This window comes from Chelon labrosus, assembly GCF_963514085.1.
Source record: "Chelon labrosus genome assembly, chromosome: 8".
Classification (NCBI taxonomy): domain Eukaryota; kingdom Metazoa; phylum Chordata; class Actinopteri; order Mugiliformes; family Mugilidae; genus Chelon; species Chelon labrosus.
In genome coordinates, this window is record NC_140358.1 from 388,653 (window position 1) to 406,473 (window position 17,821).

Here is a 17,821-nt window from a genome sequence, read left to right on the forward strand (position 1 = left end):
GTATAATACCGTGCAAGTTTTGCAACACATGAAAGATATCATCGCATTGATGGTCTTGAACATAACGGGACAAGGCATCTACGATCATAGTGTAAAGCGTCAACAGGTGAAATGCATCAATTTTGGGTGAATCGTCCTTAATATATCCGATCACACGGCTAAATGTTTCAGTCACGGAGCTTTCAGATATTAACGTTAAAGTTTTTTTCACCATCACTTCCCATATAGCTTCTGTAGCCTTAGCTCGTATTAAATCCAACAGCATTTCTAATTTGTGCAGATCTCACGACGATACTCGTGCAGAGTAATATTCAGCAGATGGACGATGGCGGCTTTAACGTTTTCTTGGAAAACGTTAGACAGCAAACCGTCCGGTATGTCTTCATCCGAGGGTTTGTAGTGGCACGCCGCAAAGCTCTCCTCTTGTACGGCCGCTGCAGGAGACGGAGGTGATGTGGACGCCTGGTCCTCCTCCTCCTCTATAATAGGAGATAATGGAGGAGATGAAGGCGGAGTCCAAGGTGAATCGAACACGAGAGACATGATGCTTCGACTCGAAGTTGTGGTCTTCTTCAGGCTAGGGGTAAGGGCGAGCAATTTTATGCTGCGGGTAAGGAAGTGGGCAGGGAGGTGGGAGTGGTCTTGTTTACCCACGTTTCAGCTTTTCAAAAATCTAAAACAGATGAGAAAGGTTTTTTCTAATCATCGTAACGTCTTTCCAGCAGCGACAATCATGGAATAGAGCGGTAATGCGATCGGCTGATTTGTCCAGCATCTTCATCCACTCCGACACCGGCACGCGCAAGGTCCTGAAAAATACTCCGTTTTCAGAGTTGAAACGCTCCACCACCAGGTGACCGGCGGGGGTTTTCTTCCCATGCATCTCTAAACTTACTCGGTAAAACCATTTGCTGGAGGTGTCGGATTTGGTCTCCCATATTATCCTGATCACTTTTCTGATTTCTTCACCTTCATGGAGCTTGACGGCTTCCTCCTCCCTCAAATGGGCCTCTCCCTCTTCGTTTAACAGGACAAACGATGGAATGGCTTCGCCTCTCATGCATCTGGACACCAAGCCGTTCAATACTCCCCAGTCATTTGAAGTGATTACGGTTTTCGGGGTGTCAGGACCGAAGGTAGAAGATAAAGGTGATACATACACAGTTCACCGGTGTGGTAGTTGAAAGAATACCCCCATTTCTCACCCCTCTCCAAAACCCACTCTTCCAGGAGTGGGCCCGTTGGCAGCTGCTGAAATCTGCACTTAAACACCATCAGTTTTCTCGGCGCCTTCCACACTGAGGCTTCCTGAATGACGCTCACAGGAGTCTCACTAATGATCGTGGACGTGTACGCTCTCTTGCTCATTTTTATTTTTTTAAATCTGGCTCGGACTGAAGCATGAAGCACCGAAACAACCTCATCGACTGAAACTATCTTTAGCTAGTGGTGGGCGGATCGATCCAAATATCGATACCAATGTTGGTATCGAGATTGATCGATACCAATGTAATGAGATCGATACTTAAGTTTCAGTTTCTCTCGTTTCATGAAAGAGGCGACCTGACTGTTTGTCTAAATGCCGCTGCTGTCACAGAGCAGAGCAGGCTCACTTTGCTCCTCCTCCCCGTCTCGTGTGTTTTTTGTACCGTCACGTGAATCCGTGGCGCCAGGTGACCAAATACCGCCCTCCGCTACCAGCCAGCAGCAACGCATTACACACAACGAGAGAAAGAGTAGGGCTGTTTGGTTATATTTTCGGGCAGAAAATGAAACGATAGCAAGTTAAACTATTTGTAAAAAGGCTGTAAGATACAGTGGTTACACAACAAACTATGGACATTTTTAAAATCCCCCGCCCACCTGGCCCCAACAGACCCCTGAAAAGAAGAAAAAAAGTGCACTAAAGGGGAGAAATGTTGTCTTATTTGTGTATTGTACTTCCTAAACACTTCCTTACATTATTTATAATGTTTGTTGTGGAGTGGTAATTTCGTACACTTTGTTTATTTAAGAAAAAATAACCCAGAAAGAAGTGCAAGAGATTTAGTTTTATAATTACATTGTAGTTTCTGAACACTCTGCCTGAAAAAGAATTTTTTATTTGTCCTCAAGTGATCATTTTGTGTTGTTTCTGAAAAAAAACTTTTGTTGTGATAATAAAGTATTTTTTATTTACTTATAAACTTTGCCCAAATTCTGTACTGGATTTTAACTGATTAATAATCCAAAAGGCAAATCACAAAAACACTTAAATGTCATGAAAATTCATTCAGATTGAGGTTGATTCAGATTGATCGTGCATCCACCGTAATTATTAAAAAAGTATCGATATCAGTAACGGTATCGGCGATACTAGCCCTGTATTTACTTGGTATCGGATCAATACCAAATTTAGCAGTATCGCACACCTATATCTTTAGCTAATGTTAGCTTTTCACCGCGCTCAGAACATGGGAGGGCTCGGTTGGCATCACGTGACTGTATAGAAATACCGTATGTCCGGACATGCTCATAAACTTCCGGTTAAACATGTCCGGACTTATCCCTGGACCTCTCCCGGGGAGTATGGGGGGTGTCTGCGTGTGTGTGTGTGCGTGGGTGCCTGCGTGTGGGTGTGTGTGCGTCTGCTGTTTCTGAGAAGAGTGTGTCTGCGTGTGCGCCTCTGCCTGTGTGGCAGAGGGGCACCCCCATATGGATCCACTCACTCACAACTTTATCAAAATACTCATACGCTCAACTGTTTCACCTTTCACCTCATAAATAATTACCTGAGTTTCTCACCAGTTTCACACAACGCTCTAAGGGGCACTTTACACGGAAACGATTGGAGGTGAAAAGCGCAAAACATTTTATCGGATGTCCTATATCGTTTAGATGGTGATGGCGTTTTTGGGGGTTGAAAACGCAAAAAAGTGAAACCACCCTCCAGAGTGGAAATCTTAAAAACGCTCCACCCTCGCGTCACCGTGCAAAGGGTGAATAACGCAAAACTGCGTTTCTCGTCGAATAGAAATGACGTGACAAGCATGCGACAGGACCGGAAAAACAAGTAAACAACATGTCGAGCGCCGCGATGGAGGTTCAACAGGCCCTAGCCGCAATAATTTGTATCCAAGTGGTTGTTTTGGTTAATGTATTTCGCGCGCTAAGCGTGGAAAAGTAGAAGAAAAGTAAATACCTCTACGCAGGCACTATTGGTAGTGTTGCCACCTAGCCATCTGGCGGTATACTGCATCTATGTGTATGAAATTTCACACACTTTTGCGTTTCCGTTTGAACACAGATTTGTTTCAGAAATGCTCGTCTAAATGCGGAGTTAAAAGTGAAAACGAAACGCCACTTTTGCGCTTTTGGTTCAGATAGTTTCCGTGTAAAGGTAGCCTAAGTACTCCCATATGTTCAACTTTGACCTTTATCAATATATCATCCTTTTACGGTATCCTACTATCCCATGCCCACCACCACCACACCCCCGCCCCTCACCACACAGCCCTTCCGGGTTCATAAGTTCAGGGTCATCAATCATCATTAAGTGACAGAGGGTATATTCTATTTTTTTTTTCACGTTACACAAAGCTAAATACGAGAAGTATACTGAAGCTTCAAGGGCTGCTATCGTAGCAGACCTCAAATCAAAAGTACACAAACAGCGACTTTTTACCAGTGCCCACTGCTGGTAGTGGTGAGGTGGGTATACAGGGAAAATGCTGAACTCTTTCATAGTGTAAAAATGCACAAATTAGTTTTTGCAATTAATGTTTGTCTAATGTTCTGCAGGTTTCTGCCATCCTTCAAGAGGATGGTGATTTGTATGTTTGTTTGCTCCAGTACACACACACACACACCCACACCCACACACACACGTATGTATATATATATATATATATATATATATACATATACACATACATATATACACATACATACATACACATATATATATATATATATATATACACACACATATACATATATACATATACACACACACACAAACATATCTAAAATGGCAGTTTTATCATATATGGTTAAGTGTACGGTCCTATGTGGCCCTCTGGTAGTGTCGATGAAAATTGTGCCCCCCTCCATCATTTAAGTTTTATTCCCTCTATAGAATTTTTTCCTGATTGCATTTAAGTTCAGAAATGTACCTGATAAACCATCGTTCATGCCATTATCACAATTGTTAAAATTGTGATAATTGTGGATGGTGAATAAAAATAACACTGAAGTAATGTTTTGTGTTTTTTCACTCACAGTCCCTGACACCACCATGCAAGATGTAAGACCAATCAGAAGAAAGAAATGCAACAATATAAGCTATGCCAAGCGAGCAGCTGAAAAGACGTCATAAAAGTATCGTTTTTGTTTCTGTCAAGGTGTTAATTATTTTTAGTTCCAAAGACGTGCACTTTTCTTTTACTTTTTTTTTTTGACAAGGAAGAACTTCAGTTCTCAGTTGGAGACACTGTTTTGTTTACATTTTTACATGTAAATGTGAACTTTTTCATTTTTCAGCAAAGGACTTGATTTCATAGAAGCTCTTTGTTTTTGAGATGCACATCTTTAATGATTTAAGCAGGTATTTGTAAATATACTGTATGGTATGTTTTAAACTGTTCTATAAATATATCAAACTTGTTCTCAACATTCTGTCTTGTGATTTTGTAAATGCATTGCAGCCTCGTGTACACACAGTATGGGTTAACTTTAAGAATACTTTAAGAAGTATATTTCAGGTATATAAATAGTATGCTACAAGTGATATGCTAAGCAAACTTACAAGTATACTTGTAGTATAACGACAAGTAAACTAGTAAAATAGCAAAAAATTGTGTTTTTCAGTTTTAGTTATTCTAAGTTCATACTTACCCTTAGCAAAAAGTAGTATATTTGAAGTTCATTTTATTAAGTATGCTTGAGAAAAGTAGTATTACTTTTTGATAAGGGAAAGAAAATACATCCATTTTTCATGAGGTCAATAAAATACTGGGAGATGGAGATGGTCAGATTATTTTGGGGGGAGATTTTAATCAAACATTAGATGATCATCTGGATCGCAGTAAAGTCAGAACAGGTACAGAGACAGAGCATCATTAGATACCCTACGGGAAGAACTGGGTTTGATAGATATTTGGAGACTCATAAATCAGAAAGAACGAGAATACACATTTTATTCTCACTCTCATAGATCTTATTCACAAATAGATTTTTTTTCTGGTTACTGGCTCACTTGTTGATTTGGTGATAGACTGCAATATAGGAATTATAGCAATAACAGACCATGCACCCGTTGAACTACATATAGATTTGTGGTCTAATAAAGATAAAGTTGGAAGATGGAGACTGAACACAAGTCTATTACAAGACGAACAATTTGCAACAAAACTTGGTGGGGATACGAAGGTATTTTTAGACATTAATAGGGGGACAACAGAAGGATTGGCTACTGTTTGGGATGCACTCAAGGCTTTTATCAGGGGGAAATGTATAGCTTATAGTTCATGGACGAAAAAGGACAATAAGGAAAAAGTACAACAACTGGAAAAGGAAATAGGTAAATTAGAGAAGCGTTTAGCTGAACAATACGATGAAGAAGGTTTCAGGAAAATCTGTCAACTAAAATTTGAGCTACATGAAATATATAATAAAAAAGGAGTATTCACTATTTAGGCTCAAAACAAGTTTTTATGAAAATGGTGAAAAAACTGGACAATTATTGGCAAGACAACTAAAACGCCTGGACTCTAATTATACTATTACAGCAATTAGAAAATATGATAAACTATTTACAGTGGGAAAAATAAGTATTTGATACACTGCAGATTTTGCAAGTTTCCCCCCTTATAAAGAATGGAGAGGTCTGTAATTTTCATCATAGATACACTTCAACTGTGAGACAAAGAATCTAGAAATCACATTGTATGATTTTTAAATAATTAATTTGCATTATATTGCATGAAATAAGTATTTGATACACTAGAAAAACAGAACTTAATATTTAGTACAGATCCAATTACAGAGATAAAACATTTCCTATAGTTCTTGACCAGGTTTGCACACACTGCAGCAGGTATTTTGGCCCACTCCTCCATACAGATCTCCTCCAGATCTTTCAGGTTTCGAGGCTGTAGCTAGGCAACACAGAGTTTCATCTCCGTCCAAAGATTTTCTACTGGGTTTAAGTCTAGAGACTGACTAGGCCACTCCGGGACCTTGAAATGCTTCTTACGCCATGGCTGTGTGTTTCAGGTCATTGTCATGCTGGAAGACCCAGCCATGACCCATCTTCATTGCTCTTACTGAGGGAAGGAGGTCGTTGCCCAAAATCTCGCAATACATGGCCCCATCCATCATCTCCTCAATACAGTGCACTCGTCCTGGTCCCTTTGCAGAAAAGTACTCTCAAAGCATTATGTTTCTTACCCCCATGCTTCACAGTTGGGATGGTGTTCATGGGATTGTACTCATCCTTCTTTTTCCTCCAAACACGGCGAGTGGAGTTTATACCAAAAAGTTCACTTTCGGTCTCATCTGACCACATGACCTTCTCCCATGCCTCCTCTGGATCATCCAGATGGCCATTGGCAAACTTCAGACGGGCCTGGACATGTGCTGGCTTGAGCAGGGGGACCTTGCATGTGCTGCAGGATTTTAATCCATGGCAGCGTAGTGTGTTACTAATGGTAACCATTGAGACTGTGGTCCCAGCTCTCTTCAGGTCATAGACTGGGCTGATCTCTTACCTTTCTCATGATCGTTGACACTCCACGAGGTGAGATCCTGCATCGAGCCCCAGTCCGAGGGAGACTGACAGTCATCTTGAGTCCCTTCCATTTTCTACTAATTGCACCAACGGTTGTTGCCTTCTCACCAAGCTGCTTGCCTATTGTCCTGTAGCCTATCCCAGGCTTGTGCAGGTCTACAATTTTGTCTCTGGTGTGCTTAGACAGCTCTTTTGTCTTGGCCATGGTGGAGCGGTTGGAGTGTGATCGATTGTGTGTGTGGACAGGTGTCTTTTATACAGATAACGAGTTCAAACTGGTGCAGTTAATACAGGTAACGAGTGGAGGATAGGAGGGCTTCTTAAAGACAAACTAACAGGTCTGTGAGAGCCAGAATCCTTGCTGGTTGGTAGGTGATCAAATACTTATTTCATGCAATAAAATACAAATTAATTATTTAAAAATCATACAATGTGATTTTCTGGATTTTTATTTTAGTCTCTCACAGTTGAAGTGATGAAAATTACAGACCTCTCTATTCTTTATAAGGGGGGAAACCGCAAAATCGGCGGTGTATCAAATACTTATTTTCCCCACTGTACATCAGCTAACAAAATGAATGAAGTTTTCAAAAATTTTTATGAAGACTTGTATACATCTATATGGTTAAGTGTGCAGACCTATGTGGCCCTCTAGTAGTGTCGATGAAAAATTGTGGCCCCCTCCATCATTTAAGTTGCCCATCCCTGGTCTACATGTTCGGCTGGTGATTTGAACTCCTTCTGCCAAAAGGTGGAGCTATGTTTGGATACTCCCATAACAGAAGCTGAAGTTAGAACTGCAATTAAGGGTATGAAAACCGGGAGGTCACCTGGTGTAGATAGCTTCCTGGTGGAGCACTATAAGAAATATGCTGATATTCATTGTCCATTTCTCGCAGAGGTTTATCAAGAAGTGTTTCAATATGGTTCACTCCCAGAAAGTTTTAATGAGGCCATTATATCATTAATACCTAAAAAAGATAAGGATTCAACGGACCCGGCTAACTATAGAGCCATAAGCCTAATAAATGTTGACTGCAAAATATTATCCAAGACACTAGCAGTAAGATTAGATCAGGTTTTACCTAAAATTATTCACAAAGATCAAGTGGGATTTATAAAACATAGACCATCAGCCGATAATATGAAGAATTTGTTGCACTTAATTTGGATGAATAGAACGAACCCCCACCCTTTTTCAGCCATATCACTCGATGCGCGGAAAGCTTTCGATAGGGTGGAATGGGCTTTTCTATTTGCAACTCTCAAAATTTGGGTTTGGGGATAGTTTTTGCAGATGGATAAGAGTCTTATACTCAAACCCTAAAGCTGCTGTCTTTACTGACGGAATAATATCTCAGTTTTTCAGTATAACCAGGTCAACTAGACAAGGGCGCAGCCTAAGCCCGCTATTGTTCACAATTTTCTTAGAACCGGGCTGCATTGATCAGAGCAGAGTCAAGAATTAAGGGAGTCATTGGAGGCGGCAGGAAACACAAATTATTTCTTTATGCTGACGATATTTTGGTATTGACTCGGGATCCAACCAGTTCGGTGTCAGTTTTACTAGAAATTATAGAAGCATATTCTAAAGTCTCTGGTTATTGGATTAATTGGCACACATCAGAAGCCATGCCAGTGTCTCAAACATGTTCATCCAGTCAGCTATCTTCCTTTAATTTCTAGTGGTTACCAAAAGGGATGAAATATCTGGGTATAGAATTAGACCTAGACATACGGGTAATTATGACAACTAACATGGAAAAAGTTTTAGATAAAATCCAAGTTAATTTGGACAACTGGAGTAAACTACGTCTGACTTTATGGGGTAAAGTGAATACAATAAAAATGGTTGTAGCACCACAAATAAATTACTTAATTGGGATGATACCCACATGCATTCCAAAACAACAGTTAATAAGATGACAAAATGATAAAAAAACTCGAATTCGTGTAGATAAATTATGTGAGTCAAAGAAGAGAGGGGGTTTGTCATTACCGAACATAAAGTATTATAGCGTTGCCAAGCTTACAAAACACTGGGATGAAACCGGTGCCGGTTTGGACTGGGTCCTGATTGAGCGGGAACTCACCTCCCCCTTTCAACGTATTGAGGTTCTTGCACAAATAGTCAAACATGAGAAAAATAAAATGATCAACCCTATTCTAGAACATTCGAAAATTGTTTGGCAACCGGTACATAAGAGATGTAAAATTTCTCAGTATACTCAAAAATATGCACCCATATGGCATAATCGAAAAATAGAGATAGACAGACAGACTATTTCTTGGGCTCAGTGGCTAAGAAAAGATATTAGAATAACAGAGGATTTATTTGAAAATGGTAATTTCCTTCCATATGCCAGATTTAAGGAAAAATTTTCACTTAGAGGGTGGAGGCCACTTTTGGAAATATTTACGAATTGGACACTGTATTAAAGAGATTGTTCCCGCCGGTCAGGATAAGGGTCCAGTTGAGTGTTATTTACAGCTACCTAAAATTCATCATAAAGCATCAAAATGGTATGAAATGTGTCCTTGGACAAACAGTAATGGTTGTAGTAATCTCAAGCAGATATGGGAGAAGGATTTCTCTTGCACGCTGGACGAAAAAACATGGGAGGGGATTCTTTCCAACACTGAAAAATACATAAGAGAAGCCAGAGGCAAATTTATTCAGTATAAAATAATTCACAGATATTATTTTACCCCATCAAGACTAATAGAATGGGTTTACTTAACAATGACCTATGCTGAAAGTGTGGGAAAAAAGGGGCACATTTATACATGCATTATGGGAATGTTCTAAGATCTTCCCCCTGTGGGAAAGTATAATAGATTATATGGGCAAATGGCTAAATTGTGAACGTCCCAGGTCACCAAGACCACGTCTCCGTGGAGACAGAACTATGGTATCATACTTAAATAAACATATTTTTGGAATCTCACGGACAATTTTAAGGTGTTGGAAGGAGCCTCAAGTTCCCACGCTGAATATGCGGAGAACTCAGATGATGGAAACTGCATGTGAGAAAATGTTGAAAATGACATGACAAACGAACAGTGGGATAGTTTTGGTAAATATTATCAAGAGAGAACAGCTAAACCATGTATAGATATTCTTTATTGTCTTGTATTGATATGTATTAGGCCATACACTCTACCTGAATAATGGACTGCCCCTCGCATCCGAATGTATGTTATTTCTTGAATCGCCTACCTAATCGCCTATGTCTTTTTTTTTTTATTTGTTTCTTATTTTCGTTTTCGTCACCTCCATTCTGTCTGTTTTATTTGTTCATATGTATGGTTGTTTGTTTCTTGTTTATAATTATGAAAAATAATAAAAAACTTTAATTTATAAAAAAAAGTTTGGGTATACACTTCACAAAATATTAGCTTTTGAGTTATACTGTTGCACGCCATAAAAATTAATTCGCCATTAACTTTGTAATTAATAACCCTGCTAAAGTTCATTTCAGAACTTTTCATTATTTTTTTCCATAAATGATACATTCCAAGTTTGGTGAGAATTGGATGAATGGGCCAGGAGGAGTTGATTTTGCTGTAAGGTGCATTTTTTTCAAAATGGTGGTAAAAAAATGTCAGGCGGAAATGGGCGTGGCCTAGTCCATTAGAACTGAGGCTATCTGAGGAATCAGAGGGAGAAAGAATTGTGTTTTAAGGGCACACAGTTCTCGAGATATGAGCCAAAACAGAGAATGTCTAATAAGGGGAGAACTTCCACTCTCAGTGAACTTCCGGCTTCTGAACTGTTCGTTACAATGGGACTTAATAGAGAGTGGCGAGGCTCTCCGTAGACGGGCTCTGGCCAAAATGTATATTGGCTTATTGTATCGCCACCTAGCTGTAGGCATGTGTATTGACACCTTGGCAAAGTGACATGCTAGGACTTCTACCAACTTACCAACTTTGATGCCTTTGGCCTTTGCAGCTTGTCGACGAAGGCGACGAAGAAAAATAATAATAACTAGATGACTAGATGATCACAAGTGATCATAAAGGTGTCCATGCCGTGGCCAAGTCGTCCCCGAGCGGGACACAGAGGCATAAGTCACCAGTAGCGCCCCCTATAAGACTGTATTGCACGAAACTTGGTGGGCTTGTAAGGAGTCATCCACAGATTATTATTGTCAAATGTCAAGCAGTTTACTGTTGACATGTAGTCGTTGTAGCACCCCCTACAGCCCGAATTTCACAAAACGTGGCATGATTGTATGCAAGCATATTATAGAGACGGTTGCTAAGTTTCATAAGGATTGGGTGAATGCTTCAAAAATTATAGGCCTTAAAGTCATAGAAAATATTTGCGTGTCATGTGTAGCGCCCCCTGTAGATGTAATGTCACGCAACTTGATGGGCGTCTACACAATATGTTACAGGTTGTGTATGCCAAATTTCATGAAGTTAGCTATTGCAGTTTTTGACATACTGAAATGTTGCTTGTGTAGCGCCCCCTAGAGACCAAGGGTCACAAAAGTTGGGGTGCTTGTACAGAATCATATTATCATCAGTCATATTAGCTTTTGAGTTATGCTGTTGCACGCCATACAAATTAATTAGCCATTAACTTTGCATCAATAACCATGCTGAAGTTGTTTTGAAGAATTTTCATTATCTTTGTTCATAAATAATGCATGGCAAGTTTGGTGAGAATTTGATGAATGTGCTAGGAGTTGATTTTGCTTTTAGGTGCACTTTTTTCTAAATGGCAGAGAAAAAAAGGCAGGCGGAAATGGGCCCTACTCCATTAGAACCAGGGCTATATAAGGAATCAGAGGGAGAAAGAATTTTGTTTCTAGGGCACACGGTTCTCAAGATATGAGCCAAAACGTAAATTGGGTTATTATAGCACCACCTAGCCACAGGCATATGTATTGAGATCTTGGCAAAGTAGAATGGCAGGACTTCTGCCAAGTTACCATGTTTGATGCCCTGTGCCCTTGCAGTTTGTCCTGGGCAGACATTTGCAGGTACGGAGAACATTAAGGCGAAGAAATAGAAGAAGAAATAGAAGAAGAAGAAGAAGAAGAAATAGAAGAAGAAGAAGAAGAAGAAGAAAAATCAGAAGAAAAACAATAGGGATCCTGCAACTTCGTTTGCATGGACCAATAAAACTCGCAACAAAATCAGTAGGGATCCACTAAATAAACACATAAAAATGTATATAAAATAAAAAAAAATAAAAAAAAATAAAATAAAATGGGAACAAAAAAACTACATACACAATATTGTGTGTATTCAAGAATAATAAAATAATAAAATATTAAAAATGGAATTGCTGATGCCTCACAGCAAGAAGGCTCCGAGTTCGAATCTAGGGGCCAGATGGGCCTTTCTGTGTGGAGTTTGCATGTTCTCCCTGTGTCTGCGTGGGTTCTCTTCGGGTACTCCAGCTTCCTCCCACCGTCCAAAGACATGCTTGTTAGGTCAATTGGTGATTCTAATTTGGCCGTAGGTGTGAGTGTGAAAGGTTGTCTGTCTCTCTGTGTTAGCCCTGTGACAGGCTGGCGACTGTCCAGGGTGTACCCCACCTTTCACTCGATGACAGCTGGGATAGGTAGCCCCCCACGACCCCTCACAAGACAAGTGGTTACAGAAGATGAAAATGGAATTGCGAAATGCGCTGAAGTAACTGCCAATTGACCAAGTCGCTTTATCTGCATCTGCTATAAAGCTTCGGTTAACATGAATATTTTTAGGCACTATAATTACATTCATGTTAATTTCCTGCACCTGTCTTAGACATCCTTATGACCTAGTCTGACGTTCAAATGTTAAACTGCATATTGACGTGTAAGTCAGGTCATGGTTAAACGTCCAGATAATGGACCAAGATTGTATGTTGTGTAGACGACCAGAATTGGTCTTGGACTGACAGATGCAATATGAATGAATGAATGAATGAATGAACTTTATTGACTATAGACATGATCTGCATGTCCTCCAGCTGTCTAATGTCTAATGTTTAGCGGGCTGTTTATTGAACATGTTCATGCACAATACTGGGCATCACTGATATTTAGTCATTTGTTTCTTTGTAAAACAAAAATGCAAAAAAAAAAAAAAAAAATGATCTTACTAGTTTATTCACATCTCTCTCTTGATCAGAGAGAAACATGATAAATGTTCATGTCACAGATGCTAAAATGATGATTAATAGTATGTCTCTGTTTTTATCTTCCTCCTCTCCTCAGGGCTACTATAACGATGAATGTAAGTTCAAGGAGAATCTTCTGGCCAACAACTATAATGCCTATGAATCAGCTACCTACACTGGCATGTACATTGGTCTCAGCAAGATCGGCAAAACCAAAAGAGGGAACCGGGTTACACCCGCCATGACGATGACACACTTCCTTCCCAGGATATGATCAATAAAATGTGGCATCAACAGGCTGTGAATGAAGATCCATTAAGCAGTCTTGGTGTTACCATTGCCATCAGCAAGATTGGGCTCAAAGATAGCTCTACTATAAGAAAATGTAACATATATGCAAATCTCTGTCCTGTTGAACCAACAGTTCTGTTATTTTAAACAAATGTTGAATAGTATAACGTTCATGAAGCTAAGACTTAGACTTTTCACACTAGGATTAATAATGAACTGGCAAGTGAGTGTATATAGCTGTACAATTCATAATTCATCCCAGTGCTTCAATAAGCACTAGTGATCCAATGCCAAGTGAAAGCCATGCACGTCCATGCCATGACACCAGTGTTTTACAGATGATGCTAATGAAGCCTTATTAGCCCTACAGTTTTTCTTACAATCATTCTCAAATAGGTTAAAGATCCAGAATCAGTCTGGCTTTCTTTAGATGCTTTTGACAAAGTCTAATCTGGTCTTTCAGTTGTTGAGACTACTGAACAGCTTGCACCTCCGGGTGAGTGTTCTTCACTTGGCTGGAGGTTGTAATGGTGTATTCTTTACGATGGAGATGATCCTGCCACATTGGACTGCCATAGATGGAAATGTGTTTATGCATCCAAACACAGATTTTTTTTCTTCCTCAGTATATGCTAATAATTGTTGATTTGATCAGCCCGAATGATCACACTTTTTCTTTGATGTAGTTGCTTTGTTTCTGCGGCATGAGTATGACCTAATTGACAGTTCCGTTGAACAGATATGAAACACTTTTTAAGTTTGTGTCTCTAAGCAAGTATATGTATTTCTTTTCTCTAATTTCTTGTGTCAGTGGCTTAATAAAAAGAGCAGGAAAGTAGGTCTAAAGGGGCACTCTCTTTATCTTTGAAGAAATATTTCTGATGAAATTATTTTGATGCCAGGGCAATAAAGAATTCACACATAAAACTACCTGGTTTTCAAAACCAAAGTCCTTTAAAACCTGATATAGATATTACCAGGTAACGGCATTTAGACATCCCACCACACCCTATTTTAAGCTCAGTTTAAGCGTACAGATAAATTTAACAGACAGCATTCTTGGTGAAATTCTTCTTTATTTTATATTTGCAGTATTCATCATTCAGTGAATGTTAGGATTACGTTACCATGACATGAGGGCAAAGAAAGAATGGGGATTTGATAGTGATAAATAACAAAACCAAATCTGTTGGCCTGTTGACAAGACCAGACTCACAGGTTGAATCAATTATATCTCATAGCAAACCTTTCAATGTGACTTTCCAATGGAGTTGCCACATTACAGTGGCAGGCTATGAAGCGTGTGTGGTTCCCAACCCCACAGCATTTGCATAAGCAGACAGCAAACTGACTACCTGCCTGGTTTCCAGTGTGAGTCTGGCTTCAGTCAGCCAGTCTTCCACCACTTTCCTGGCCTCTCCTCTCAACTGATTCACAAGTTTAGCTGCCAATTCAAGATCCCCATGCTCTAAGCAGTAGCTAGCAAATGACAGAAGCTTGAATGTATCTAAATCCGCACTGCTCAGTTGGGTGGGTGGGGCTTCGTGTTTATCCTCAAACAGCAATGCAGCCTGAAGGTAGGACAGGAAATACTGGTACAAGGAGTTATGAGATTCATCAATGAGAGCGACCCGGCGGGCCAGTGATCGCAGGGAGTTGAAGCGGGCACGAAGAGAGGCCTCACTATACACACCACGGTGAAGGGATTCTTCAGGAAGAGCTGATGCCAAGGCCAAGGCAAAGTCATTGTCATGGCAGCTGTCTCGCACAGCCTGAACAACTCTCTCTAGAGGCATGGTGGGCAAGTCAATATTGGAAGTCTTTAAAGTGTAATTCAGAGCCTCCACAGAGAGCCATAGCTGGTGACCTTTACGAGCCTCTTCATCTGCTATCGCATGGCCTGCAATCAAAAGACAATGAGCTGTTTACATGAGCGTTTAATAGAGCTCTTAACATGTTACATTACAACGCTCTTTTCAAAGCTCTTATTCTGCCACAAGTTCAGACCTCTCATCAAACCTCTCATTCCACCACTCCTGAAAGTAGACGAGAACTCAACAAAACAAAAATATTATACTTGTGCATTTACTTATCAAGAAAATTAATAAAGAAATGAATAAATCTGGTAAGACCCCTCTTGTGCAGCAATAACAGCAACTAAGCGTATCTGGTAACCTCCATTAGTCGTCTACAGTGTTCCTCAGCACAGAAATGCTTCAGTTCTGAGGTGTTGGGTGGGTTTCCTCACATAGACTGGTTGCTTCAGGTCCTTCTACAACATTACCATTGGATTAAGGTCAGATATATCTCTGCCAAAGTTTTTAGCATCTAAAGGTCTAATAACTTTAGACAACGAACTTCACCATCAAATTGTTGATTTGCAGCCTCCTTCCCTCTGTTACAATAGGGTGTGAAGTTGTTAACTGACTGCTGTCTAGAGGATCTGAACCTTCCTCAGTTCAGGTTACAGCTGCAGAAAGAGGCCGGAAGTGTGACCGTCAAAGTAAAAGATTTTTTGTTCTTTTGTCGCCAAACATGACGGCTCTCATTTAAACCAAATAATTCTACTTTGGTTTCACACCAAGATTGTTTAATGTTCTCCTGATGGTGGATTCATGAACATTAACATGTGAGAAAGGCCTTAAGTTGCTTCAAAGTTACCCTGGGTTCCTTTGTGACCTCTTGGCCTATTCTGCCTCTTGCTTTTGGAGTGATCTTTGTTGGTTGACCAGTCCTGTGGAGGGTAACAGTCATCTTAAACGTCATCCATGTGTTCTGTCTGACTGTGGATTTTCAGATTCAAAACTCTTAAGGGATGTTTTTGTAACCTTTTCCAACCTGATGATCTCCAACCACTCTTTTCCTGAGGTCCTTAGAAAGCTCCCTTTTCCATTCCATCATACACATCAAACATGTGTTGTGAAGATAAGAAGGTGACTAATCATTCTTTTAAAAAAAATGGGTCAGTGAACCACACCTCAGTCTCATTACATTGACTGGAAGCACTTCTGAACAGATGGACTCTAATTTGGCCTTGCAATTAATTAGTAATGCTAGAAATGCACTTACTTGTGAACTTCAAAGATATGTAATATTAGCTCAATTTACTGAATAAACAAATGCAAAAGCATAATATTTCTCTTTGTCTATTCTCACGACTTGTTTGGATATTTGGTGATGTTTTGAGTAATTTTGCTGTAGAATTGTAGAAAATTCTGAGGGGTGCAAATACTTTTAAGAAGCACTATGTTTAATTATTGGTCAAGTAGTGGTATCTACAAGCTTTTTCCCACATATTTTAACTCTATTCTGGTTTGAAAGGTTTAAATCTATAGAACCTCTGATTACCGTTTTTGAAAAGTTTTATAAAGATTTTTACACATCCGCCGGTACACCTGACATAGAAGAAGCGGAGACATTTTTCGCAGATCTACTATCCTAAATTAACAAAAAGAACAGTTGGATGCTCCTATAACAGAAGAAGAGATTAGAACTACTATTCTCTCCATGAAAACTGCTAAGTCCTCAGGAATGGATGGCTTTCCAGTTGAATATTACAAGAAATATGTTGATATTTTGGCTCCCATTCTGCTTAAGGTGTATAAGGAAGCATCTGAAACAGGTACTCTGCCTGAATTCATTTAATGATGCATTAATTACTTTAATACCTAAGAAAGACAGAGATACATCAGAACCATCTAATTTCAGACCTGTAAGCCTTCTAGGTGTAAATTTTAAGATCTTGACAAAGACACTGGCATCACGTGTAGAGAAAGTATTACCAGACATCATAAATGGTGATCAAGTAGGATTCATTGATAATATGCGAAAACTTATACATCTCATATATATGAACCACTCCAATTCGGTACCAGTCGCAGCCCTTTCACTTGACGCCGAGAAGGCTTTTGACCGGGTGGAGTGGGGGTTTCTTATGTTAGCCCTTTCCAAGTTTGGATTCGGGACTGATTTCTGTAATTGGTGAAGATGCTCTATTACAATCCGAGAGGAGCTGTTCTCATAAATGGATTGATATCAAACTTTTTCTGCCTTTCCAAGGGGACTAGGCAGGGCTGCGATTAAAGGTGTGCTTGGGGGGAGAGAGCACAAGCTGTTGATGTATGCTGATGATATTTTAGCAGTGATAGCACACCCTGTCAATTCTCTGCCAGTGTTATTAGAGTGTATTAACACATACTCCAAATTATCAGGTTATAAGATAAATTGGCACAAATCGGAGGCCATGCCTTTATCAAGCACATGCCACTCTAGTTGTGTTAAATCACTTAATTTCAAATGGATGCCTTCAGGTATGACATACTTGGGTATCCAATTAAATCCAAATTTGGATGAAATAATGTTGACCAATTTATAACCACTCCCTCAAAAGATAAAACTGAATTTGGACAAATGGGGAAAAATGAAACTTACTTTATGGGGGAAAATTAATTTGATTAAAATGGTGGTTGCCCCACAACTCAATTATGTTTCCATGATGTTACCTGTTTGTGTAACACCACAGCTTTATAAGCAATTTGACAGAATTATCAAAGACTTTTTATGGGACAAGAAAAGACCAAGGATTAATATAAAGAAAATGTGGTCACCACGGGACATAGGAGGAATGACTCTACCCAACG

The 17,821-nt window shown here is 39.7% G+C and overlaps 2 protein-coding genes across 2 annotated transcripts in view; one reads left to right on the plus strand and one right to left on the minus strand.

The window, feature by feature from the left end:
- Nucleotides 1-13,164, plus strand: part of LOC311491404 (fibroblast growth factor 4-like) — a gene marked incomplete at its 3' end in the record, with an annotated part of 257,221 nt that extends 244,057 nt beyond the window's left edge. The window contains exon 3 of the mRNA XM_084549308.1: nucleotides 12,988-13,164. Within this exon, the coding sequence (XP_084405434.1) occupies nucleotides 12,988-13,164 (177 nt within the window). The remainder of the gene's footprint in view (nucleotides 1-12,987) is intronic.
- Nucleotides 13,165-14,220: 1,056 nt separating this feature from the next.
- immt (inner membrane protein, mitochondrial (mitofilin)) overlaps nucleotides 14,221-17,821 on the minus strand; it is a 59,058-nt gene continuing 55,457 nt past the window's right edge. Inside the window, exon 14 of the mRNA XM_084550070.1 lies at nucleotides 14,221-15,081. Coding sequence (XP_084406196.1) covers nucleotides 14,474-15,081 — 608 coding nt within the window. The 3' untranslated portion in view covers nucleotides 14,221-14,473. The remainder of the gene's footprint in view (nucleotides 15,082-17,821) is intronic.